Here is a 27158-nt window from a genome sequence, read left to right as displayed (position 1 = left end):
TTCAGTAGATATGAGTATCATAAACTAAAGTAAATCATAATTGAATGGAAAATTATTGATTTTCTTTTTAGTTTGTTTAAAATGTAATGTGAATGAACTTCCCAGATTGAGCTAAATATTATCATTACTACTGATGTAGTAAATATTAATATGACTCAAAAGCTTTTGATATGTTGAGAATTCAGCACTTATTTTGCGTGAGTACTATAATGGTGACTCTTATTTCCTTTTACCTTAACAAGTATGTATGGCTTAATGTTTAGGGTTTATTTACAGTTTTTGATTTAAATCTGATTAACTACTGTTTAAGTTCTATGTAACCAATTTTATACTTTAGGGATATAGTGCAGAAACTGGACCTTCAGCGCACCTAGTCCGAGCCGACCAGTGATCACCCCGTACACTAGCACTATCATGCACACTAGGACAATTTACAATTTTACCAAAGCTCATTAACCTACAAACCTGTACATCTTTGGAGTGTGAGAGGAAACCGGAGCACCCAGAGAAAACCCACGCAGTCACATGGAAAATGTACAAATTTCGCACTGACAGCATCCTTATGGGTCTGTCCCACTTGCCGATTTTTTTTTAAGCAACTGCCGGCAACAGTCTTAGTCGTAGCAGGTCACCGAAAACCTGGCGACAACCTAAGTCATCCTGGTGACAACCTACGACAGCACCTACATCAAGCTACGCTCATTGGCATCAAACCCACTGTCACCGAAAATGTTTCACCATGTTGAAATTTAGCGGCGACAGGAAAGGTTTGCAGGACTGAGGAGACTACTTATGGTGAACATGTGGCGATAAACTAGTCGCTTATAGTTGCCTAAAAAATCGCCGAAGTGGACAGGTCCATAAGTCAGGATCGAACCTGGGTCCCCGGCGCTGTAAGGCACCAGCCCTACCGCTGCACCACTGTGCTGCAATATTAATTTTGAATTTAAAAATATATATTATATGTTATCTGTGTGCGTGGAATTTATGGGCCTGTTATGCTGTTGAAAGGAAGAATGTATATGATCCATTGTCAGTAAAGGCAGGGAATGGATCATATGCAGGTAGAGGAAATTAGTTTGTCTTAGAATCATGTTCAGCACAGACGTTGTGGGCTAAAGGACCTGTGATGTTCTATGTTCTAGTGCAAACACCGCAAGGGTATTCTAGACCAGCAACAATGGGAGGTTGTGTCCATCCCACCCGCAAAGTTGTCAACTCATTTGATGAACAATCCTAGACCTTTCCTGGTCTGAATAGTTATTCACCAAACTGAACAATGAGTTGGCTTTAATTGATATTGACCAGTGGAGCATGAATCATAGCGTTTGCTTAAAGATGGCACAACTGGAAGAGCTGCTCCTCACAGCGCCAGAGACCCAGGTTTGATCCTGATCTCGGGTGCTGTCTAAGTCGAGTTTGCACGTTCTCCCTGTGACCGAGTGGTTTTCCTGTCGGGGGCTCGAAATTCCGTGCACATCCCAATGACATGCGGGTTTGTAGGTTAATTGGCTTCTGTAAATTGCCCCCTAGTGTGTAGGGAGCGGATGAGAAAGTGGGATAACATAGAACCAGTGGGAACAGGTGATCGATGGTCGGTGTGGACTGGGTGGGCTGAAAGGGCTATTTCCATGCTATATCTTCTTTGAACTAAAACTAAAATGTTGAGTTAATTACTATTTGAATGATACTCGTTGTTTCCATGCTATATCTTTCAATCAGTTCGATCAATGTTGATTGTCAGAATTTGTACAAGTACTGTCTAATTATTGGTACATGCTCTGATTCATCAGATTAACCTTTTCATCCCTTTACTCATGCTAAAAATTGTACTTTAAAATAGCGCAAACCTAGTTATATTTTAATAGTCCTACAGCACGGAAACAGGCCCTTCAGCCCAACTTGCTGATCCGACTACGCTGATCCCACCCGCCTGCATTTGACCCATATCCCTCTAAACCTTTCCTATCCATGTACCTGCCAAAATCTCTTTCAATGTTGTTATAGTCCCTGCCTCAATGGTACAAGTGTGGGTATTATATACAACTATCACAATTCTTTGTTCTGCATGTTATTTTATAAACAGAAGTTACATTGTTGCATTGAAGAATTAGAGTTAGCAGTAGCTACTTACAATGGAAATCCACTAAACAATAATAAAAGTGGTTTAAAAACATTTGATTATATTTGTCACAGGGTGTATTTTAGTATTTTCAGAGAATTAATTTGCATTTGTAGGGTCTTGATAATACAATGGTGTTGTTAGTGTAATTATAAGATAGATCTTTGGCTTAAAATTTCAAAGGTCAAATCCTGTGGCATTTTGAGGGTTTGAATTCAGTTTAAATTATAAGAAATAGGAGCAGGATTACACCATTCAGCCCATTGGATCTGCTCAATAATCCTATGATGGCTGATCTATCTTTCCCTGTCAACCCTACTCTCCTGCCTTCTCCCCGTGACCTTTGACTCTCTTACTAATCAAGAAAGTATCCCAACCTTAACCCTGACGTATTGCTTACAGCGTACTATGTTTACATATTCTGTTGTGCTGCTGCAAGTAAGAATTTCATTGTTCTACCTAGGAGATATGACAATAAAATACACCTGTCTCTTGACTTGCCCATATTTAGAAGGATGAGGGGTCCTCGTAAAGAAACAGAAAGAATTATTAAGGGATTGGAGAGGCTAGATGCAGGAAACCATGTTCCTGATGTTGGGGGAGTCCAGAACCAGGGATCGCAGTTTAAGAATAAGGGGTAGACCATTCAGGACTGAGATGAGGAGAAACGTATTCACCCTGAGAATTGTGAATTTGTAGAATTCTCTGCCACCGAGAATTCACACAGACCAATTCACTTAGAAACATAGAAACATAGAAATTAGGTGCAGGAGTAGGCCATTCGGCCCTTCGAGCCTGCACCGCCATTCAATATGATCATGGCTGATCATCCAATTCGGTATCCCATACCTGCCTTCTCTCCATACCCTCTGATCCCCTTAGCCACAAGGGCCACATCTAACTCCCTCTTAAATATAGCCAATGAACTGGCCTCGGCTACCCTCTGTGGCAGAGAGTTCCAGAGATTCACCACTCTCTGTGTGAAAAAAGTTCTTCTCATCTCGGTTTTAAAGGATTTCCCCCTTATCCTTAAGCTGTGACCCCTTGTCCTGGACTTCCCCAACATCGGGAGCAATCTTCCTGCATCTAGCCTGTCCAACCCCTTAAGAATTTTATAAGTTTCTATAAGATCCCCTCTCAATCTCCTAAATTCTAGAGAGTATAAACCAAGTCTATCCAGTCTTTCTTCATAAGACAGTCCTGACATCCCAGGAATCAGTCTGGTGAACCTTCTCTGCACTCCCTCTATGGCAATAATGTCCTTCCTCAGATTTGGAGACCAAAACTGTACGCAATACTCCAGGTGTGGTCTCACCAAGACCCTGTACAACTGCAGTAGAACCTCCCTGCTCCTATACTCAAATCCTTTTGCTATGAAAGCTAACATACCATTCGCTTTCTTCACTGCCTGCTGCACCTGCATACTTTCAATGACTGGTGTACCATGACACCCAGGTCTCGCTGCATCTCCCCTTTTCCTAGTCGGCCACCATTTAGATAATAGTCTGCTTTCCTGTTTTTGCCACCAAAATGGATAACCTCACATTTATCCACATTATACTGCATCTGCCAAACATTTGCCCACTCACCCAGCCTATCCAAGTCACCTTGCAGTCTCCTAGCATCCTCCTCACAGCTAACACTGCCCCCCAGCTTAGTGTCATCCGCAAACTTGGAGATATTGCCTTCAATTCCCTCATCCAGATCATTAATATATATTGTAAATAGCTGGGGTCCCAGCACTGAGCCTTGCGGTACCCCACTAGTCACTGCCTGCCATTGTGAAAAGGACCCGTTTACTCCTACTCTTTGCTTCCTGTTTGCCAGCCAGTTCTCTATCCACATCAATACTGAACCCCCAATGCCGTGTGCTTTAAGTTTGTATACTAATCTCTTATGTGGGACCTTGTCGAAAGCCTTCTGGAAGTCCAGATACACCACATCCACTGGTTCTCCCCTATCCACGCTACTAGTTACATCCTCGAAAAATTCTATAAGATTCGTCAGACATGATTTAGCTTTTGTAAATCCATGCTGACTTTGTCCAATGATTTCACCACTTTCCAAATGTGCTGCTATCCCATCTTTAATAACTGACTCTAGCAGTTTCCCCACTACCGATGTTAGACTAACTGGTCTGTAATTCCCCGTTTTCTTTCTCCCTCCCTTCTTTAAAAAGTGGGGTTACATTTGCTACCTGCCAATCCTCAGGAACTACTCCAGAATCTAAAGAGTTTTGAAAGATTATTACTAATGCATCCACTATTTCTGGAGCTACTTCCTTAAGTACTCTGGGATGCAGCCTATCTGGCCCTGGGGATTTATCGGCCTTTAATCCATTCAATTTACCCAACACCACTTTCCGGCTAACCTGGATTTCACTCAATTCCTCCAACTCCTTTGTCCCCTGCTATTTCTGGCAGATTATTTATGGCTTCCTTAGTGAAGACGGAACCAAAGTAGTTATTCAATTGGTCCGCCATATCCTTGTTCCCCATGATCAACTCACCTGTTTCTGACTGCAAAGGACCTACATTTGTTTTAACTAATCTCTTTCTTTTCACATATCTTGATGTATTCAAGAGAGAGTTGGATAAAGCTCTTAGGGCTAACGGAATCAAGGGATATGGGGAGAAAGCAGGAACTGATTCTGGATGTCCAGCCATGATCATATTGAATGGCGGTGCTGGCTCCAAGGGCCGAATGGCCTACTCCTGCACCTATTTTCTATGTTTCTATTTTGCTGAGGAGTTATTTCATGAAAAATACATTGCAACTATTTGCCAGTGACTTTAATGACTATAAACTATGACAAATTACCATATTTGAAAAGTAAATTAAAATATTATAAAACCCATGTGTTGGTAATTCAATGTTTAAACTATACTACGATAAAATTGTAGAAAGAATAGTGGAATTTTAATCTGGAAACAATCATTATTTTATTCTTATTTTGCTATTGCTGCAGCAGTGTTGTGTGGGAGATATTGTTTTCCATTCATCACTTGAATAAACGGAGCACAAAAGAAGCTGAAATGTAGACGTTGGCAAAGTTTCCATGTGATCTTTGTAAAGAGGGCTGGTTTTGTTTCCCAGCGGGCTTTTCCTGTTCAGTTTCATTGAGGTTTGCCTAATTGCTTTTGCCATTCATAAAGCAAACCCCTTCAATGTTTGGGTCATCTGTGAATCGACAGTTCTCAATAATTTACTGCCTGCGCTGGTTAAATGAAATTCACTGCAATAGCACCATAACAGCTGATTTATTTATTATGTTTCCGCATCACCTAGTTTGCAACAAGACATGAGGCGTTCTTTCAAATATCTACGAAAATACACTTCTCCCCCCCTCTATAATAGGTCTGAAGAAGGGTTCGGATGCGAAACGCCACCAATCCATTTTCTCCAGAGATGCTAACTGATCCAGTCAGTTACTCCAGCACTTTGTGCATTTTTTTTGTAAACCAGCATCTGCAGTTTCTCGCGTCACCATATTTTGATTGATTGATTGATAGATTGAAAGATACAGCAACAAAAGAAACAGGCCCTTTGGCTCACCGAGTCCACGCCATCCATCAATCACCCATTCGCACTAGTTCTATGTTATCCCACTTTCTCATCCACACTAGGGGGTAATTTACTGAGGCCAATTAACCTACAAACCCGGGCGTCTTTGGGATGTGGAGCACCCGGAGAAAACCCACCTGGTCACAGCGAGAATATGCAAACACAACCTAAACAGTACCCGAGGTCAGGAACGAACCGGGGTCTCCGAGGCAGTGGCTCTAACAGCAGTGCCACTGTTACAGCTGCTTATTTTGAACTTCCAGTTGACCTAGTTTCCAATGAGAACTGTCCTCTGTGATCACCTCGTACATTAGGCAATAGCGATATGGTCTCTATACCACTCTCTTTCCTGTAACCCTACGCTAATCGAAATCCTTCATCATCTAGAATGCCATCTCCATTCATTTCCTGCTTGGGTGAAAGTGAGCTCAGGTGTACTTAAAGGTTCCACCTGTGTATGCACCTGATCTGTCACCCAACACGTGGTCTGGGAACTTTCCAGTAATTTTTTAAAAAAATGATTGAAAGAAACAGCATGGAGACAGGCCGTTCGGCCCACCGAGTCCACGTTGGCCATCGATTACCTGTTCATACTCCATGGATGTTATCCCACGTTCTCATCCACTCCCTGCACTCTGGGGTCAATTTACAGAGGGCCAATTAACCAACACACCCGCACGTATTTGAAATGTGGGGGGAAACCGGAGCACCTGGAGAAGACCCACGCGGTCACAAGGAGAACGAACAAACTCCAAACTTCAAGAAAAATGCTCTGGTGTCTCTGTAATTAATATTTATACCTCTCTTTCAGGTCGATGGATCTCCCTGTTCTGGTGGGAGATCTAAAGCTGGTGATAAATGAGCCGAGTCGTCTGCCAATGTTTGAAGCAATCCGGCCACTTATTCCCTTGAAGCACCAAGTAGAATACGACAGCCTGACACCAAAACGATCTCGGTAAGGTGCCGATTGTAAATAGAAAATCACAACATATTTAATAAAAGGACGGCAGTCTATTGCTTGCTCGGAAGTCCATTGATTTTCATATTTGCAGGGAATTTAGGTTTATTTTTAAATTAAATTTATTCCTCAGTATTTAGATTAGAGGAGGTACGATAAAAAGTTCATGCGTTCTAGGAGCAGAATTAGGCCATTCGGCCCATCAAGTCTACTCTGCCATTCAATCATGGCTGATCTATCTTTTCCTCTCAATCCCATTCTCCTGCCTTCGCCCCATAACCCTTGACAACCTTACTAATCAAGAATCTATCTGTCAATCTCTGCCTTAACAATATCCATTGACTTGGCCTCCACAACCATCTGTGGCAATGTGTTTCACAGATTCACCAGAAGGATTAATCGAGTATAGTTGTGTGCACTTTCTAAAGGAAAGATGATATTTATATTAGAAAGTCAAAGTTTCCCTCGTATTGGAAATCAGTAAATAATTATTATCAGTCTGAAGAAAGGTCCCGACCTGAAACCCTGCCTGTCCATTCCCTCCACAGATGTTGTCTGGCCCGCCGAGTTCCTCCAGCACTTTGTGTTTTATGCAATAATGTGGTCGCCCAGGATTAGCTTGATCAGGCGATAAGATGCTTTATATGAAGGGAGTCAAGGTCAAATTGATGAATGGTTTGTACTTTCTTGTGCTGCGGGCCACACCACACTTGGAATTCGGAAACATTTTAATTATGTAACGGGAACTTGTGTAGATCATGGCTTTAATTTCCTTCTCAGGCTTTGAAAGAGAAATGAAACATTCATGAAAGCAGAAATTAACTAAAACAACATCCCTGTGTGGTGAAATATTCCATCCGGTAAACTTAACCTGCAACCCACGATTATGGTTCAGTTACAGATAAGGATGGCATTTAAAAAGGGAAAATATAGGCAACACTAGAGAACAGTCCTGAGCTACCATCCATCTCACCGGAGACACTTGTGTTATCTTTAATTGGTCTTTACTGGACTTTATCTTGCACCAAACGTTATTCCCTTAACCCTGTATTTGTACACTGTGGACGGCTTGATTGTAACCATGCATAGTCTTTTTGCTGACTGGCAAGCACGCACGCAAAGCTTTTCACTGTACCTCGGTACACGTGACAATAAACTCAACTAAAGTAAAGGGCCTGTCCCAATTGGGCGTCATTTGCGCATCATTTACGCGACATCATTTACGCGTCATAACGCACGACGCGCATTACTCGCGCATGGTGCGTGGTGACTTAGGCAGGGTCGCGCGTGGCGCCCCAGGATTTTGGGATTCACAAAATCTTCGCACGCCACCTGCGTTACGCGCAAATGATGCCCAAGTGGGACAGGCCCTAATTAAACAATTGTTTCTCTGTAGACATGAGAAACTGCAGATGCTGGTTTGCAAAAAAAGAAACAAAGTGCTGGAGTAATACAGTAGGTCAGACAAGATCTCTGGAACAAATGGATAGGTGACGTTTTGGGTTGGGGCGCTTCCTCCAACTGATATTCAAGAAAATTCAAGGGATTGAATATTAATTGCAATAATGAAGAAGCGTAAGAATACGTAGAAAGCTGAGGGGTTATCTTATAGAAGTGTATAAGATTATGAGGGGTATAGATCGGTTGAATGTACAGTATTTTGTCGAGGGTAATCATACAGTGTGGAAACGGGACCTTTGGCCTAACTTGCCCACACTGGGCAACATGTCCCAGCTACACTAGTCCCACCTGCCAGCATTTCTTCCATATCCCTCCAAACCTGTCCCATCCATGTGCCTGTCTAACTGCTTCTTAAATGTTGGGATAGTCCCAGCCTTAACTACCTCCTCTGGCAGCTTGTTCCATATATCCACCACCCTTTGTGTAAAAAAGTTACCCCTCAAATTCCTATTGAATCTTTTCCCCTTCACCTTAAATCTATGTCCTCTGGTCCTCGATTCACCTACTCTGGGCAAAAGACTGTGCATCTATTTGATCTATTCCTCTCATGATCTTGTATACCTCTGTAAGATCACCCCTGTTCCTCCTGCGCCAAGGAATAGAGTCCCAGCCTACTCAACCTCTGCTATAGATCACACCCTCTAGTCCTGGCAACATCCTCGTAAATCTTCTCCGTGCCCTTTCCAATATGACAACATCTTTCCTATAACATGGTGCCCAGAACTGAACACAATACTCTAAATGAGGCCTCACCAAAGTCTTATACAACTGCAACATGACCTTACAACTTCTATACTCAATATTCTGGTTGATGAAGGCCAAGGTGTCAAAAGTCTTTTTGACCACTCGATCTACCTGCGACTCCACCTTCAGAGAACTATGCACCTGCACTCTGCTCTACAACACTGCTTAGTGCCCTACCATTTGCTGTGTAGGTCCTGCCCATGTTGGACTTCCCAAAATGTAACACCTCACATTTTTCTGCATTAAATTGCACCAACCATTCCTCAGCCCACGTGCACAATTGATCAAGATCCTGGTCGGGGAATCAAAAGCAAGGGGACAGAGGTTTAAGATGAAACGGGCAAGGTATAATGGGAACCCAAGAGCAACTATTAATGGGTATATAGATTGAGCTGCCAGAGGGAGTAGTTGAGGCAGGTATTATAATAACATTTAAGAGACACTTTGACAGGTATATAGATAGGAAAGTGTATAGGGATATGTGCCAAACATGGGCAAATAGACTTATTTGGGGCATTTGGTCAGCATGGATGAGTTGGGCTGAAAGGCCTGTTTCTATGCTGTATGACTTTAGTACTATGATTCTATGTGAAATGCTTTGGAATGTTGGAGTTATTTTCTTTGGACTGCCTTTCAAGTGATACCATAAATTTATTTTTGACCCCTGTAGGAAACTAAAAGAGGTGCGTTTGGACCGGACACATCCTGAAGGACTAGGGCTAAGCGTACGCGGTGGACTGGAGTTTAGCTGTGGCCTCTTCATCTCCCAGTTGGTGAATGGGGGACAAGCAGACAATGTTGGCTTGCAGGTAAGGATCACTATTGAAAGTAAGAGGAAAAGTGGTCGTTTTAGCCCAAGTGTGAAAATGAGCACTAATTTCTGCAATGCATATAATTCACTGAATCACTAAACGTTTTTCACGTTATTCCCTTTATCATGTATCTGTACATTGTGGGTGGCTCGATTGTAATCATGTATTGTCTTTCCACTGACAATAGGTGCAGTAGTAGGCCATTTGGCCCTTTGAGCCAGCACCGCCATTCAGTGTGATCATGGCTGATCATCCACAATCAGTGGCCTGTTCCTGCCTTCTCCCCATATTGCCTGACTCCACTATCCTTTAAGAGCCCTATCTAGCTCTCTCTTGACCTCCACTGCCCTCTGAGGCAGAGAATTCCACAGACTCACAACTCTCTGGGTGAAAAAGTGTGTCCTCATCTCCATTCTAAATGGCTTGCCCCTTATTCTTAGACAGTGGCCCCTGGTTCTGGAGTCCTCCAACATTAACCTGGTTATAGGCCTTTCTCACGGGGCGACTTGACGCAAGAGTTAACCAGAGTTTAACATCGTGGGAACCTCGTGCGATAACAGTACGGCATTCGTGGACCACCGTGGCGCTAACGGCAGGTAATCGTGTAACTTGGTGACTCGGGAGAAAATTCAAGCAAGCTTGAATTTCTCCAAGAGTGACTTGTACACTTGTGGTTGTGCATTGCAACTTTATATGAACGTAGTGGCCAGTGCGATATCCGTGCGATATCCGTAATAACTCTTGCGGTTACCGTGGGAACTCCTGCGAACGGTAAACCCGGAAGCTGGACAGAGGGGACAGAAGGTGAGTAAAAAAGGTGTTCTCAATATCCTTTATAAATGTCTGTATGTTAATATGTGTGTCTTTTCCTCTTGGGCATTACTTTGTTTCTGTTGGTGGCTCCACATTTTATGATAGCCTGAAGTGTATAAAGCTTTTACCTCAGCAGTTTGATTGTCAGTGCTTGTTTACCTCATTGTTAAATAAATATATTTTTTACTATCAGCTTGATGTCTGCAATTCTTCATTAACACATCACTACAAGATGAATGTCTCTAATGTTATATTCCCTCTCGTGCTGAAACACAAAATAGTTGAAGGGAGGTGATATAATCACATTTTCATTAAGTTTCATTTTTGAGTGTTCAGGTCCATCAATTGTTGAGCTATTTAAACGTTTGAAAGTTTCACCTCTCGGTAGAAAATAAAATAAGCCAATCAGCACGGTAAATGTGAGACAAAGTCTTTATTCCTATTTGACAATATAAAAAGACGACTTCTTGCACATATTGAGAGAAGGTGCATCACACCAAACATTTGTCTATAAAAGGGCCTCGCAAACACGAAAATCAACAAATGAGGCACGCTAGATTATTTTAAACACATTATATTCATTAACCTCCGCAACAAGCCTAAACTCAGGCATTAAAAGGGACAATGCAATGTGCTAAATGGCAGGTTTTGCGGACGAACATCTTATAGGAAGCACTTTTCAGAGGACAACACTAGAAAGTCAGCTTATTTGCTATGCATTTCTGCTAACATGCAGTAGTGTTCCTGTGGTCGGCTACCCATCAATATAGCTGTCCTGCCACGGCACACTCCCCAATTGTGAATTGTAGTAAGCGCAGAGATGGCCTCTTTGCTCTTTCACACCCAGTGAGACTTCCTCTTAATTCTCTTTTTAATTAATCTCTCCCTTCTGCCTTCACGCAAGCGTCCTCGATGCACATAGTGGGCTGCTGCATACAGCGCGTCAATGAAAAAACCCACCATCCTGTACTCGAAACTACTTAGTATAGGCATGTCTCCAAATGAGCCAATTCAACCAAGGGAGGATATTTATAGTGTGTGAAAAAAAAAGTGACATCATTTGTGCCATGTGTAGTTCACAATGTTCATTCAAGATTTAACGGGAAAGCTCGGGAGATGGACAAGTCACTCGCACAAATAACAGAAATGCCGAGTACCGTGGGAACTCTTTATCTACCCCCCGTTATATCGTGTGATATCGTGCTAGACCATGACCACTTCACTCTGGTTACATCTTGCGTCAAGTCGCCCCGTGAGAAAGCGCTTTTAGCATGCAACAAAAGCTTTTCACTGTACCTTGGTACACGTGACAATAAACTAAGCACAAACCTTCCTTTACTGGATTGTTCAAATTTTAGACTTTTACACATTTTGGTTAGAGATGCAGCGTGGAAACTGGCCTGTCAATCTCCCAAGTCCATACTGACTGACAATCTGCCTGTACACCAATACTATGCTACACATTAGGGACAACTTACAATTTGCAGAAGCCAATTAACCTACAAACACATAAATCTTTGCAGTGTGGGAGGAAACCGGATCACCCGGAGAAAACCCACGTGGTCACAGGTAGAACCTACAAACATACAGACAGCAGTGTGGTCAGGAACAAACCCGGGTCTCCGACACTGTACCGCTGCGACACTGTGCCGCTCTGATTTGATTGAATGTTACAGCATGGAATCAGGCCCTTCAGCCCACTGAGTCCAGTCCGACCATCAATCACCCGCTCACACCCTCAATCTTCCTCTTTGCTCTACCAATTGGATCAAGGACCAGTCTCACCCCGGCCACTCCCTCTTAGCCCCTCTCCTATCAAGCAAGAAGTACAGAAGTTTGAAAACGCACACCTCCAGATTCAGGGACAGTTTCTTCCCATCCTCTCACCAACCAGAGAGCGGTTGTGACCTCCTATTTACTTCATGCGAGATCCTTGAACTATCTTTAATGGACACTAATGGACTTTATCTTGCACTAAAAGTTATCCCCTTTATCCTGTATCTGTACACTGTGGACGGCTCTGTGTAGTCATGTGTAGTCTTTTCGCTGACTGGATAGCACACGACCTCACTGCTCATGCCAATAATAAATCAGCGGCAAGCTAAACTTTAAAAAATATCTGTTTGGGATAGCTTGCAAAACCAAAGTTATACGTGACAATAAAAAGTTAAATCCAAAATCGGTATTCAACTCTCACATTATTAACATCCACAAGTACTCCACACTCAACTGTCAGCCACATCTAGTAAATGGGTTCCTTTAATGGGAATTCCGATTTCCTTTTGGAAAGAAAAATGTCGTACAGAGAAAATTCTAACCCATATTTCTACTAGCGGGAGAGTCTAGGACCAGAGGGGCCAGCCTCAGAGTAGAAGGACTTACCTTTAGAATGGAGATGAGGAGGAATTTCTTTAGCCTGAGGGTGGAATCCATTGCCACAGACAGCTGTGGAGGCCAAGTCATTGGGTAATTTTTAAACGGAGATTGACATATTCTTGATTAGTGAGGGCGTGAAAGGTTATGGGGAGAAGGCTGGAGAATGGGGTAGAGAGGGAAAGATAGACCAGCCATGATTGAATGGCAGAGTAGAATTGATGGGCCCAATGGCTTAATATACTCCTATGACTTGTATCTTAATTTATGATCAAAAACAATCAATCTTTATCCTTTGCTCCCCACCAGCCCTCTATTCTCAATTTCCCATCTTTACTAAGAGTCTCTGACTTTTAAATGCTAAATGTCTTCTAGGAAGCTCTTTCAGAAACAAGTTAATGCATTTGTTTTATTTATCATAGCTAACTGGATCTATGCCGTTGTATTGCTTATTTGGGAAATTTTAATTAAAAATGAACATACAGAACTATCAAACTGTAAATCATTGAAACAAATATATCCTTTCATCATTTACAATAATGCTGTTCTCTGAATAACTGAGAAACAACAGACATCTTCATGTTTACACAAAGACGTTATTGTCTACGCCTGATTAAATTATTTCAAGCATAAATGCTACAGTTTAAATTACAAAATCAAATGTTACTCCAAGACCAGTTGTATTGGGGAAGAAAACTTTCTTTGCCAAATCATGTTTCGTGTTTGAAATCATAGTATTAAAGTCATAGTCATACAGCATGAAAACGGGCCTTTCGACCCAACTTTCCCAAACTGACCAACATGCCACAGCTGCACTAGTCCCACCTGCCTGTGTTAGAGGTCCATATGCCTCTAAATGTCCTATCCATGTACCTGTCTAATTGTTTTTGAAACGTTGTGATAATACCTTCCTCAACTACCTCCTCCAGCAGCTTGTTGCATGCGCCCACCACCCTTTGTGTGAGAAAAAGATACTCTTCAGGTTCCTATTAAATATCCCCCCCCGCATCACCTTAAATCTATATCTTCTGGTTCTCGATTTCCCTACTCTGGGCAAGAGACTCTGTGCGTCTACCTGATATATTCCTCTCATAATTTTGTGCACTTCTATAAGATCACCCCTCATCGTCCTGCGCTCCAAAGAATAAAGTCCAAGCCTGCTCAACCTCTCCCTATAGCTTAATCCCCCAAGTCCTGGCAACACCCTTGTAAATCTTCTCTGCACCCTTTCCAGCTTTGCTGAGACATTTGAAGTAATTCCTTCTTCAGGAGTCCCAGTAATAATTTATACATATAAATATTTTTATTTGAACATGCACGTGCTAATTGAAAGTAATTTGCATAATTACGTTCATATAAACTCATATGTATGACATTACCATTTTGAGTAGGTTAATGAAACCACATTGTTATATTTTGTCTGTCTCTCTGTCTCCCACTGTATCTCTCTCTCTTTGTCTCCCCTCCCCCTCCCCCTCCACCTCCGCCTCCGCCTCCGCCTCCGCCTCCGCCTCCGCCTCCGCCTCCGCCTCCGCCTCCGCCTCCGCCTCCCCCTCCCCCTCCGCCTCTCCCTCCGCCTCTCTCGCCTCTCTATCTCCCTCCTCTCCCCCCCACCCCCCCCCCTCTCAGACAGACAGACTGTTGGCGAGGCTGCCATCGTGGCGCCACCCAGTGGTATTATGACCTAAAGACTTGAGACTAATTCTTCAAGGGAACTTAAACAAATTCTGTCTCATCAATTGCTTTGTAATGGAGCATCTGGGTTACAGTAAAGTGGAAACCATTTCATTGTGTTACCATGGTTACACTGCATACGCATCCTAAAACTAATAAGAATCAGCCTGTAATTCCCTCCTTTTTTTGGATCTGCTTGAGGTAATTGTCTTGCACTTGCCATCAAAGGCACTGCTGTCAGTGAACCCTTGGTTTTGGTGAACTGAAGTGTGACCTTGCGTACGCACTTTCATGACGTCCTTGAGGAAATGAACAGGAAACCTTTTACCTTGCCAGGTATAAAGTGGACCATCAGGTGTTCTCAAACTTACAAAAGCAAAAGAGCAAATCCTAGAGTCGTTAATCATGCCATGTATAGACTATAAACCACTGAATAGTTTCAGATCAATGACAGAAAACCAGTTGCCAAAGGTTATGGCAGTTTACAAGGTTCTGCGTTTGGCTCCATTAATGTGACCTTCATTAATTCCCCCCGTAGAACTGGATTAGATCCATAACATAATTTAAACTGAATTTCAGCAAGAATGCTGCTTTTTATTGCAACGTGTGACTGTCTTGATTAGTGAGGGTGTCATAGGTTATGGGGCGAAAGGCTGGAGAATGGGGTTGAGAGGGAAAGATAGATCAGCCATGATTGAATAGACTCGATGGACTAAATGGCCTAATTCTGCTCCTATGACCTATGTGCTTATCGCACTTCTGGCAGCTCAGTCAACATGGTCCCCACAACAGAGGCAATGGGAAATGATGCCACAGACAAATTAATGTTGAAGGTCAAGGGGGTTGGAAATAATGCTACAAATGACTGTCCCAGAGGCAGCGTGTTGGCACATTGACATGCAGGGAATGGAGGCGTGTGGATCACGTGCAGGGAGAGGGGATTTGTTTAACCTGGCATCATGTTCAGCCCAGACACTGTGTACTGAAGGGCCTGTTCCTGTGCTGTACTGGTTTACCCTTGATTGGCTCCCATTCAACAGCAGTGGCACAGTGTTTATACAGTATTTACAATGGTTCGGCTGCCCAGAAGTCAACTATAGCTTGCATTTGTGAAAACATTCATGAATTTTCTACTACACATTTCTGTTTCATAAAACACTGAACACCACCACTCCTGACAGCATGTTCCACCACATTCCGTATTAAAAAAATCTTACCCTGCACATTTCCTTTAAATTTTGCCCCTCTCACCTTAAAGCTGTGCCCTCTAGCATTGAACATTTCAATCCTGGGGGAGAAGGGTTCTGATTGTCTGTCTGTCTGTCTGTCTGTCTGTCTGTCTGTCTGTCTGTCTGTCTGTCTGTCTGTCTGTCTGTCTGTCTGTCTGTCTGTCTGTCTGTCTGTCTGTCTGTCTGTCTGTCTGTCTGTCTGTCTGTCTGTCTGTCTGTCTGTCTGTCTGTCTGTCTGTCTGTCTGTCTGTCTGTCTGTCTGTCTGTCTGTCTGTCTCTCTCTCATATTGTTACATACAGGTCTCTCCTCAAACTCTGATGTTTCAGAGAAAACAATCCAATGTTTGTCCAATCTTTCCCTGCAGATGATATCCCCTACTACAGCAATATCTCTGCAGATTTGGAGAATTCATGAACATTATTTTACATTCTGCAATTTTTATCAAAGGTCATTCCTGCAGTTCTTAAATTTGTCTATTTGGAAGATCGGCAAACATGTTGTGTTTTACTTTGGCAATGTTAGAGTTAATTGTATTGGTTATCTTGTCACCAGCGAAAACAATTACAATGAAAATATTATTGCTGACCTTTCAGAAATATTTGGAAGATTTATCACGGAATGTATTTAATGTGCCAGAGGTAATTTAATACTCAGGCTGATGCTTTCAAATTGTTGGTCATAACTTTCAATAAATTAAGTAAGCGCAGGGTCTGAATGTCAAAATAGACCGTTGGTAAATCTCGCTGATAGGCAATTAGTGAGAGAGTGTGGTGCATAGGAAGCTTATTGTTCCAAGCTTCTGTCTCATTGTATGAAATTCCATTCTTTCTATTGGCATTATTTTTTCCACTGACTTTCTAAGACGTGGATGATTTTACATTGTGCTTTAACATTCTTGTTGCATGGACTACAAGATTACATCTTGTCAGTTGTCAACATTCTGCTCTGAATTAAAAAGGGTTTCAATGTATTAATAATGTGCTCTAAATGCCACGAGTGCTTCTGTCTCTTATCATGGACTAATACACCAGGAGTCTTGAGTTTGCTTGAAAAAGCATTATTGGATGAATTTTAGTTCAAAATATATTCAAGATGTAATGCATCTACTAAAGATTTTTGGATGAATAGGAAAGAAAAAAAACTCTAGATGCTGGAAACCTGATTATAAAAATATAAAATGCTGGAAACAATCAGTGGGCAGCACAGTGGCGCTGCTGGTAACGCCACGGCTTCACAGCGCCGGAGACCCGGGTTCGATCCTGACCTCGGGTGCTGTGAGTGTAGAATTGGCACGTTCTCCCTGAGACTGCGTGGGTTTCCTCCGGGTGCTCCGGTTTCCTCCCACATCCCAAAGATATGCAGGTTTGTAGGTTAATTGGCCCTCTGTAAATTGCCACAAATGTTGATGAGAAAGTGGGATAATATAGAACTAGTGTGAATGGGTGATCGATGGTCAGCGTGGACTCATTGGTATTCAGGTCCTGTTGCCATGCTGTATCTATCGGTCAATCAATCCCAAAGACATGTGGGTTAGGTTCATTTGCCTCTGTAAATTGCCCCGAGTGAGTAAGGGAGTGGATGAAAAAGTGGGATAACATAGAATAGCGTGAATGAGTCGGCGTGGACACAGTGCTGAAGGGCCCAGTTCCAGCTGTATCTTTCAATCAAAGAAAAATATCTGAAGACATTGATATGGAAAGTGTTATTGGTCAATAGCACTGAGCACTTGGTATAAATAATGGTTGTGCATTGTACACTTGGTCAAAAATGTGGCTCTTTAATGGAACTGATATTGGACGGCAAATACAATGTCATCGCTATAAGACAGAGTTTTATGATACAAGAGGCATTGCGCGACATAGTGGCGCAGCAGCAGAGTCACTGTCTTACAGCACCAGAGACCCAGGTTCGATCCTGACTGTGGGTGTTGTCTGTACAGAGTTTGTACGTTCTCCCTGTGGCCGTGTGGGTTTTCTCCGGGTGCTCTGGTTTCCTCCCACACTCCAAAGACGGCAGCAGTGTAGGTTAATTGGCTTCGGTAAATTGTCCATACAGTGTAGGATAGTGCTAGTGTATGGGGAGATCACTGGTTGGTGAGGATCTGGTGGGCCGAAGGGCCTGCTTCCATGTCGTATCTCTAAAGTCTAAAAGTTCCCAATTTTCAACTGTATTTTGTCTCATTTCAAGGTTTGTCGGTTTAAATTTTGTTATTCCAGTAGATGGCATAGTAACACAAGTTTCATGGTGTTAGGTGACATCAGTCTGAAGTGAAGTCTCAACCTGAAATGTCCCCTATCTACCACCATCAGGGGTGCTGTCTGACCCATTGAGTTACTCCAACACGCTTTAAAATTAACCATATTCTTTCTGTAGTTGGTACCTGAAATAAATTTTAAAAAGGAGGGACAACGGGAAGCAATAAAAAAGACACTAGCTGCTGGATTTTGTATGTAAATATGCAATACCACTTTAGTTTTAGTCTGAAGACCTTATCACCTGAAGAAGGGCCCTGGCCCGAAAATCCACCCATCCTTTTTCTCCAGAGATGTTGCCTGATTTGCTGAGTTGCTCCAGCACTTTGTGTCTATCTTTAGTTTTAGTTACGCCTCAGATTCCCATTAAATCTTTCTCCCCTTCACCTTAAACCTACTATATGTCCTCTTGTCCTCAATTCCCTTACTCTGGGCAAGCGACTCCATGAGTCTACCTGATCTAATCCTGTCGTGATTTTATACACCTCTATAGGATCGGTTCTCATCCTCCTGTGCTCCAAGCGATAGAGACCCAGCCTGCTCAACCTCTCCCTATTGCTCAGACCCTCGAGTCCTGGCAACATCTTCATAAATCTTCCATGTACCCTTTCCAACTTGACAACATCTTTTCTGTAACATGGTGCCCAAAACTGAACACAATACTCTAAATGCAGCCTCACCAACATCTTCTATAACCGCAACATGACATCCCGATTTCTATACTCAAATATGATTAATTATATCAGAAGGTGACCCAGACATCTGCATATGTAAGTTATTGTTATGATTACAAAATTTGAACCAGAAATTCCAGAAACAATTGAGATGTTGTGGATCAAAAATAGTGAGCTGTGGTAGAGTCATAGAGAGAGCCTTAGTCATACAGCACGAAAATAGGCCCATCAGTCCACTGGTCTATGTTAAGTCCAAGCTAGTCCCATCTCCCCATCTTTGATCCATATCCCTCTCAACCTTCCCTAGCCATGTACCTGTCCCAGTAGTTATCGTACCGGCCTCAACTACCTCCTCTGGCAACTCACCCACAACCCTCTGTGTGAAAATGTTACACCTCAGGTTCCTATTAAATCTTTCCCCCCTCACCTTAAATCTGTATCCACTGGTTCTTGATTCCCCTACTCTGGGTAAGTGGCGGCGCGTGTGTTCACCCTATCTACACCCCTCATGGTTTTATATGCCAGTCCCACCTGCCTGCATTTGGCCCACATCCCTCTAGACCTGTCCCTATCCATGCACCTGTCTAATTGGAAAAGGTCCTGTGATTTCTTCTTGACATGTTTTTCAGCTGGGTGATGAGATTGTTCGGATCAATGGCTACTCGATTGAATCCTGCACGCACGGGGAAGTGATAAATCTCATCCGCACCAAAAAGACTGTCTCGCTGAAAGTTAGACGTAAGTGTATACCTCAATGATCTGCCTTATTCAGTTAATACATATATTAAGTTTTGTGTTCTTTATAAGATGTGGATTTGGGAATCCATATTAAATATAGATTCTTGATGATTTTGCAACAAAGGTTCCTGAACATAGCCAATAAATTGACTTGTTCCACCAAGACCTGCTAGATCTCCTGGTCGCTAACTATTTTAACTTCCCAAACCCACCCTATCTGTAACTCAGCCAGCATCTCTGGAGAACATAAATAGGTGATGTTTCAGGTCAGCACCCTGAAGGGGTCTATGTTCTCCAGGGGTGCTGCCTGACCCGCTGAGTTACTCCAGCACTTTGTGACTTTGTTTTTGTAAAGCGGCATCTGCAGTTCCTTGTGGCCCCAACCTTTCTGCCCTGGGCCTCCTCCATTGCCAGAGTGAATCCAATTGCAACCTGGAGGAACAGCACCTCATATTATGTGGAAACGAGGAACTGAAGAAGCTGATTTACACGCAAAAGGACATAAAATGCTGGAATAACTCCGTGGGTCAGGTCGCGCATCTGGAGAACATGGACAGGTGACGTTTCAGGTCTCATGCCCTTCTTCAGATTTCATTATGGGTACCTTATACCCCAATGGTATGACCATTAACATGCCTGAAGCAGGGTTCCAACCCGAAACATCACCTATCTATTTTCTCCAGAGATGATGCCTGACCCACTGGGTTACCCTTGCGCTTTGTGTCTAACTTTGATGGACATTAAATTCTTAAATTGTAAGTATCTGTTCATACTCGTGTTGCTTTCCTCTACAAAGCCTTATCCAAAAATCTAATCCTTGACCTAAGTCTTCTAAAAGTGCATCGTGACTTCCTGACTTTTATACTCGATGCCCCGACCAATGAAGCTGAGCAAGATATGCCTTCTTTGTCATTGTATCTACTTATGTTGCCAGTTTCAGTGTGTTATTAACGTGGACATCAAAATCACTCACTACATCAAATTCATTTGTTTTATATTTCTGCCTATTTAATCGAAAATAGTGTGTAGAAAAGAACTGCAGATGCTGGTGTATGCCGAAGATAGACAAAAAATGCTACAGTAACTCAGCGGGTCAGGCAGCATCTCTGGAGGAAAAGGATGGTTTGTGTTTCGGGTTGGGGCCCTTCTTCAGACAGACTGGCCGATCGAAAATAGTTACTTGTGACACTTGGGGAACTACTGTTAATGTGTTTCTTATTTCATTTTGCAGATGTTGGAATGATTCCGGTCAAAAGGTGAGGGGATCATTTTTTATTTTTAAATCTCGGAATCTGGTGAATATCATAGCATTTTATCCAGAATGAGCTGTATATATTTATATAATATGCTGAATAGCCGCCCAGATAACCATGTCCACTGGACAAAGCCTGGATCATGGGTGAAGAAGTTTGAGTCTATCTAGAAAGTGTTCAACAATCTGCCTTTCGGGGAATTCCGTTGCTTGAGGTCATCTGTTGCCGGCCGTGATTTGTACGGCCCCCTCTTCTCTCCCCGTTTTTTCTTGCCGCTCCACCCTGCAATCAGTCTGACCCCGAACCGTCACCTATCCATGTTCTCCAGGACGTGCACAGTGGTAGAGTTGCTGCCTTACAGCGCCAGAGACTGTCTGTACGGAGTTTGCACGTTCTCCCTGTGACCACGTGTGTTTTCTCCGTGCTCCGGTTTCCTCCCACATTCCAAAGACGTGCAGGGTTGGCTTTTCTAAATTGTCCCTGGTGTGTAGGATAGTGCTAGTGTACGGGGTGATCGCTGGTCAACACTGTGGGCCGAAGGGAATGTTTCCACACTGTATCACTTTCAAAAGTAAAGTGATTTTTTTTTCTGCCTTCAATTTGGTGATGCTGCATTTTACACTTCCCCAGCACAGGGTGGCACAGTGGCACAACTGGTAGAGCTGCTACCCCACAACACCAGAGACCCAGGTTCGATCCTGACTTTGGGTGCTGTCTGTGTCTACATTCTCCCTGTGGCCGCATAGGTTTCCTCCGGGTGCTCCGGTTTCCTCCCACATCCCATTCGCATGTCGGGAGTACGGGGGGAGCTCCGATGTGGAGACCACAGGGGGGAGCTCCGGCACGGAGACCACCTGAGCGTTGGTGGGCTTAAACAATTGGTCACATAAGTGTGAGAGTATGCAAGTCACCTATGGGGAGCAATGCCTGTACTACAAACAAAATGGTGGCAGGAACATTTCATATGAACGTTCATCTTCCAATATTTCTCTTGAAGTATTCTTCTTCAATTAAATGACGTGTTTCCTGCTGTTCTGCAAACAAGGTTGTGCCAGGAATTAGTTTAATTATTCAAGTGCTGTGTGCTGTCAGCCCAGCGTGTTGTTAGTGAACTTGACGTGATTCTGCAATTGCAAGCATATTATCGTAACGTTTATGGTGTAGATATTTACGGGACCTGAAACTGGAGATCGCGCTTCACGATATTCATTGTAATCTATTTACTGCTTTCAGCTTTGGAGGGGACTTTGTTTTCACTGGTTAGTCTCATATTTTTGCAACGTTTACCACAAAATGTTTCATAATTATGTAGCAAAGAACTGCGGATGCTGGTTTGCACTGAAGATAGACACAAAAAGCTGGTTAAACTCGTCGGGATAGGCAGCATCTCTGGAGAGAAGGAATGGGTGATTTACTGAAGGTTGTTCTTATTTAGTTTAGAGATACAGTGTGGAAACAGCACTTTAGCCCACCGAGTCCACGCCAACCATACACACTAATTCTATGTTATCCTAGTTTTGCATCCGACACATTAGGGGTAATTTGCGGAAGTAAATTAACCTACAAACCTGCACGTCTTATGGTACTGATCAGTATTAGATTGGTAGTTAATTGTTCAATGTGGCCTGAAACGCTGTTACTTGTATGGGAATTTACGGTAACTATTCAACAAACACTACCCTCACCGCCCCTCTCATCCCTGTAGCCCACCTGGACGCATTACTTCTCCCACAGTCCCTCCCCTCCTTTCCCCTTCCCCTTTCACCTATAATCCCATCCTCTGATTTTCCTTTCCATGCCTCTTCTCTCCTCATCTCACAGCCTTTTGTCATCACATCTCTGGCCTTTGTCCACCCATCTGGCAATCAAACCCCCTCGACACCTGTATCCACCTATCACTTGCCAAGCTTTGACCCACCCCCATCTCTCTTCCAGCTTTCTCCCCCTCTTCTCCAACAAGTATGAAAAAGGGCGGCACAGTGGCGTAGTTGCCTCTCAGTGACAGAGACCCAGGTTCACTCCTGATCTCGGGTGCTGTCTGTGTGGAGTTTGCATGTTCTCCCTGTGGTTTCCTCTGGGTGCTTTGGTTTCCTCCCACATCCCAAAGATGTTCGTAGGTTAATTAGCCTCTCCAAAGTCCCCCTATTGTGTCGGGTGTGGATGAGAAAGTGGGATAACATAGAACTAATGCAAATGCGTGATCGATCGTCGGTGGGCCGAAAGGCCTGTTTCCATGCTGTATCTTTCAATCAATAAAGAGGGTCCTGCTCCAAAATATTTCCTCTGCTGCTGCTTGAACTGCTGAATTACTTCAGCACTTTGTATGTCTTATCTTCAACTTAATTTTCTTATTTTTCTTTCGATCTCTGGGAATTTGTCAAGATATCCAGTGAATTGTGCTTTTTCACTTGCGCTAGAAAAAAGTAATACGTTTTCTCTTAAATCATGGACGTGGCGGTACATAAATAACATGAGCTTCAAGCATTGACTGGTTGACACGATGATTTTGAGTCGTGTTGGAAAATCACACCGTACCAATGTTACAGACATGGCTTGTTAAATGTAATTTATTATTCTCTTTAGTTCTTCTGAGGAATCCTTGAAATGGCAGTTTGTGGACCAGTTTGTGTCGGATGCAGGGGTAAGATGTAGATTTTATCAGAACCTAGTTTTGTTTATTGTCTCGTGAACCGAGGTACAGTGAAAAGCTTTTTGCCGCGTGCTAACCAGTCAGTAGAATTACAGCGTATAGATACATGATAAGTATATCTAATATATATAAGTAAATAATACCTTCCCTCCTTTCCATTCCCAATCACTGCAACCTATTACAAGCAATATTTGTTGAATTTTGATTGATTGATTGAAATTTAGACACAGAGTCCACGCCGACCATCGATCACCCGTTCTCACCAATTCTATGTTATCCCACTTTCGCATCCGCTCCCTACACACGAGGGACAATTTGCAGAGGGCCAATTAACTTACAAATCCGCACTTCTTTGGGCTGTGGGAGGAAACCAGAGCACCCGGAGGAAACCCACGTGGTCACAGGGAGAACAGCAAACTCCACACAGACAGCATCCGAGGTCAGGATTGAACCTGGGTCTCTGGCGCTGTGAGGTAGCAGCTGTGCCACTGTGCTGCTGGCCTTTTAAATTAGATCTTCCCCATAGCAATAAATACAAGAGTCATTCTGAAAAATTGGTAAGACCCATGGTAACTTTCCCAGTGGGAAGATGAAGGCTGCCACTTAAATGTAGTCCAGGACATTTGCGCATTTGAACAGGGGAACAAAGTTAACATATAGAATTGACTAATTTATGTGGATTTAACATGTATTGATTTCTCTGGGATGGCAGAGGTTGAGGGAAGATCTGGTGGAAGTTTATAAGAGGCATAGATAGGATCGACAATCAGAATCTTTTTCCCAGAGTGGAACTGCAAAGAGGACATAGCTGTAAAGATGAAAGGGGCGAAGTTTAATGGAGCAAAGTTTAAAGGAGATGTCCAGGGCAAGTACTTTTCCACATAGCGTGGTGGGGGCCAGGAAACTCTTTCCACACCAGAGGTGGTGAAGGAGGCAGGAGGCAGTGGTGTTTAGGAGACTTGTAGACAGGCACATGAATATGCAGGGAATTGAGGGATATCGATAATGTGCAGGTATATAATACTACATTATATTAACATCATGCTCGACACAGACATTGTGGACTGAAGGGACTGTTCCTGTTATATATCCCTCTCACCTGTATCCACCTATCACTCGCCAGTCTTTGTCCTGCCCCTCCTCTTTTCCAGCTTTCTCACTCCCACCTCCTAATCCATCTGAAGAAGTCTCCCAACCTGAAATGTCACCTTTCAATATTAATTAAATATGAGAGAGAAAGACTGTGTGTGTGAGGGGGAGAGACTGAGATGGAGAGAGGGAGGAATAGAGTGATAGCGAGATACAACTATTTCTGAGCATATTGGATCATTCCACTGGAATGCACATTGACATTTGTTCGAAGACCATGCCCACTGTATTTACACCAACACCTGTTCTTTGTTGCAGGATGGGAAGATCAGTTTAGCTGGATTGGCTTCACTGGGAAACAAGGAAATAAGGGAAAAGAAGGTTTTCATTAGCTTGGTTGGTGTAAAAGGCATGGGATGCAGGTACACCATTCACTTCTCACTGTTTTAACTCACTGATTTAAAAAAAGTATATTTTGTGTACTTTGTGGATGCTGAAGATAGAAGTCTCCTCTGAACGTTCTCTCCATGTAGCATATCCAGTGGCCCCACCCAGAAGCCGGGGATCTTCATCAGTAACATTAAACCAGGGTCGGTTTCTGCAGAGGTCGGCTTAGAGGTGAGTGAATTTACCATTAACCATCTTATCTCAAAAAGGCAGCCAGCAACATCAGACCCACACCACCATGGCTACGCTCTCATTTCACTCCTGCCATCGGGAAGAAAGTAAACCTTGAGTACCAGATTCAAGAGGCACATAAGACTAATCCTATCTAGAAGACAAAGTGCTGGAGTAACTCAGTGGGTCAGGAAACATCTCTGGAGAACATGGATAGGTGCGTTTCAGGTCGACTCGTTCTTAGACTCTGAAACATCCCCTCTCCGTGTCCTCCAGAAATGTTGCCTGACTCATTGAGTTACTCCAGCACTTTTTCTTTTACATAGGTTTATTCTTGCGTGCTTATGCAGGCTAAAAACGCCTAATTATTTTTTCCATGTTGTGGCAAACAATGAAATACTGAAATAACATTTCATTCAGTTTTGCTCCCTTCTACATCATTCCAAAATGCAATTTCCGTGTAAACTGTTCTTCATTTGCTTCATATTTCTATATGCTTTGTCATGCTTTGATAATGTGTAAGGCCATTGAGAATTATTGGTGCATATGTCACCCCTGTGTTATGTTGTGTTGATATTTTTGTATCTGATAATTAACAAGGGAGTGTGAATCTCCAGCAATTTATCAAATTATCAAACTCAATGACAGCTTACAATGCTTGACCACGGATTACATTTATAAATTAGAACATAGAACAGTACAGGAGTGGGCCCTTCAGCCCACAATGCTTGTGTTGATCATGATGCATAGTTAAACACAAAATGCTGGAATAACTCAACTGGTCGGCAGCATCTCTGGAGAACATGGATGGGTGACATTTCTGGTCGGAACCCATCTTCAGATGAAAGAAGGGTCCCGACCCAAAACATCACCCATCCTTTTTCTCCAAAGATGCTGCCTGACCTGCTGAATTACTCCAGCACTGTGTCTATCTTTGGTATAGAAACATAGAAACATAGAAAATAGGTGCAGGAGTAGGCTATTCGGCCCTTCGAGCCTGCACCGCCATTCAATATGATCATGGCTGATCATCCAACACAGTATCCTGTACCTGCCTTCTCTCCATACCCCCTGATCCCTTTAGCCACAAGTATAAACCAGTATCTGCAGTTTCTTGTTTCTACATGGTACCTCGTTAAACTGATTCATCTGCCTGTACATGATACATATCCCTCTATTCTCTGCAGGCCCATGTGCCTATCTAGAAGCTTCTTAAACACCACTATTGTATCTGCTTCCACCGCCACTCCTGGCAGCGCATTCCTGGCCCCCACCACCCTCTGTGTAAAGAAAACTTGCTCCGCACATCTCCATTAAACTTTTCCCCTCTCACATTATAGCTATGCCCTCGAGTGTTGTACACAGGGAAAAAGGTTCTGTCTTGTCTCTCTCTTTCTAATGCAGGTTGGAGATCAAATTGTTGAAGTGGATGGAGTTGATTTTACGAATGTAGAGCACAAGGAGGTAAAAACCGATTCTGTTTATTTTTCTTGTTTACAGACAGACCATTTTACATCATAAAACTCACCAAATTAATGGTTTAAGAGACAATATAGTAGATTATGTTAAACTGCCATAGTTCAGAAACTTTCAGTATCTGTGTATACTGGCACAATATTGAATTGCCGCAAGCAAACAGAGTACAGTTAGCACTCGATATAACTAAATATCTGTTAATACAACTGTAAATATCGCTGTATTTCTAAAGCTAAAAACTAATGGACCATAGGGAGGGAATGGTGTTCGTTATTGCCAATTGCCCGCTGTAACCCAGTGTAATCTATATCATTTCATGTGTGGAGACTCAGCAATAAAACTTAGGCTGAGCAAGAACTGCTGTGACGTAGGTGCCTTTTATTCCGCTGAAACATTAAAGCAAAACCTTAGTTACAAAGCTGCAAGGTTTCAATACAGTGATACAGGTGGCGGCATTGGCAGGCACGGCCGAGGTAGCGGTGTGGGCCGGGGGTGTCAGCGTCCCGACCTGGCGGGTGATGTTCGATAGGCCCGCCCGCTACAACCAAAATCCGTTATAAATGAGCCTGTAATAATGAGGGTTTACTATATGTTTTCTGCAATGGTAGCAGAGGGCGACACAGTGGCGCAGCAGTAGAGTTGCCGCCTTGCAGCACC

At 43.0% G+C, this 27158-nt stretch overlaps 1 protein-coding gene across 2 annotated transcripts in view; it reads left to right on the top strand.

Moving 5' to 3' along the window:
• ush1c (USH1 protein network component harmonin) overlaps positions 1 to 27158 on the top strand; it is a 110419-nt gene that overhangs the window by 14991 nt on the left and 68270 nt on the right. For both annotated transcript variants that reach the window (XM_033039000.1, XM_033038999.1), the window contains exons 3-10: positions 6498 to 6641; positions 9520 to 9658; positions 19307 to 19415; positions 20647 to 20671; positions 23252 to 23309; positions 24726 to 24829; positions 24941 to 25025; positions 26430 to 26489. In XM_033039000.1, coding sequence (XP_032894891.1) covers positions 6498 to 6641; positions 9520 to 9658; positions 19307 to 19415; positions 20647 to 20671; positions 23252 to 23309; positions 24726 to 24829; positions 24941 to 25025; positions 26430 to 26489 — 724 coding nt within the window. The remainder of the gene's footprint in view (positions 1 to 6497; positions 6642 to 9519; positions 9659 to 19306; positions 19416 to 20646; positions 20672 to 23251; positions 23310 to 24725; positions 24830 to 24940; positions 25026 to 26429; positions 26490 to 27158) is intronic.

The sequence above is a fragment of the Amblyraja radiata genome, chromosome 20 (assembly GCF_010909765.2).
Source record: "Amblyraja radiata isolate CabotCenter1 chromosome 20, sAmbRad1.1.pri, whole genome shotgun sequence".
NCBI classification, from domain to species: Eukaryota; Metazoa; Chordata; class Chondrichthyes; order Rajiformes; family Rajidae; genus Amblyraja; species Amblyraja radiata.
The sequence above is the reverse complement of the archived record's forward strand: the minus strand, read 5'-3'. Positions and strand labels throughout refer to the sequence as shown.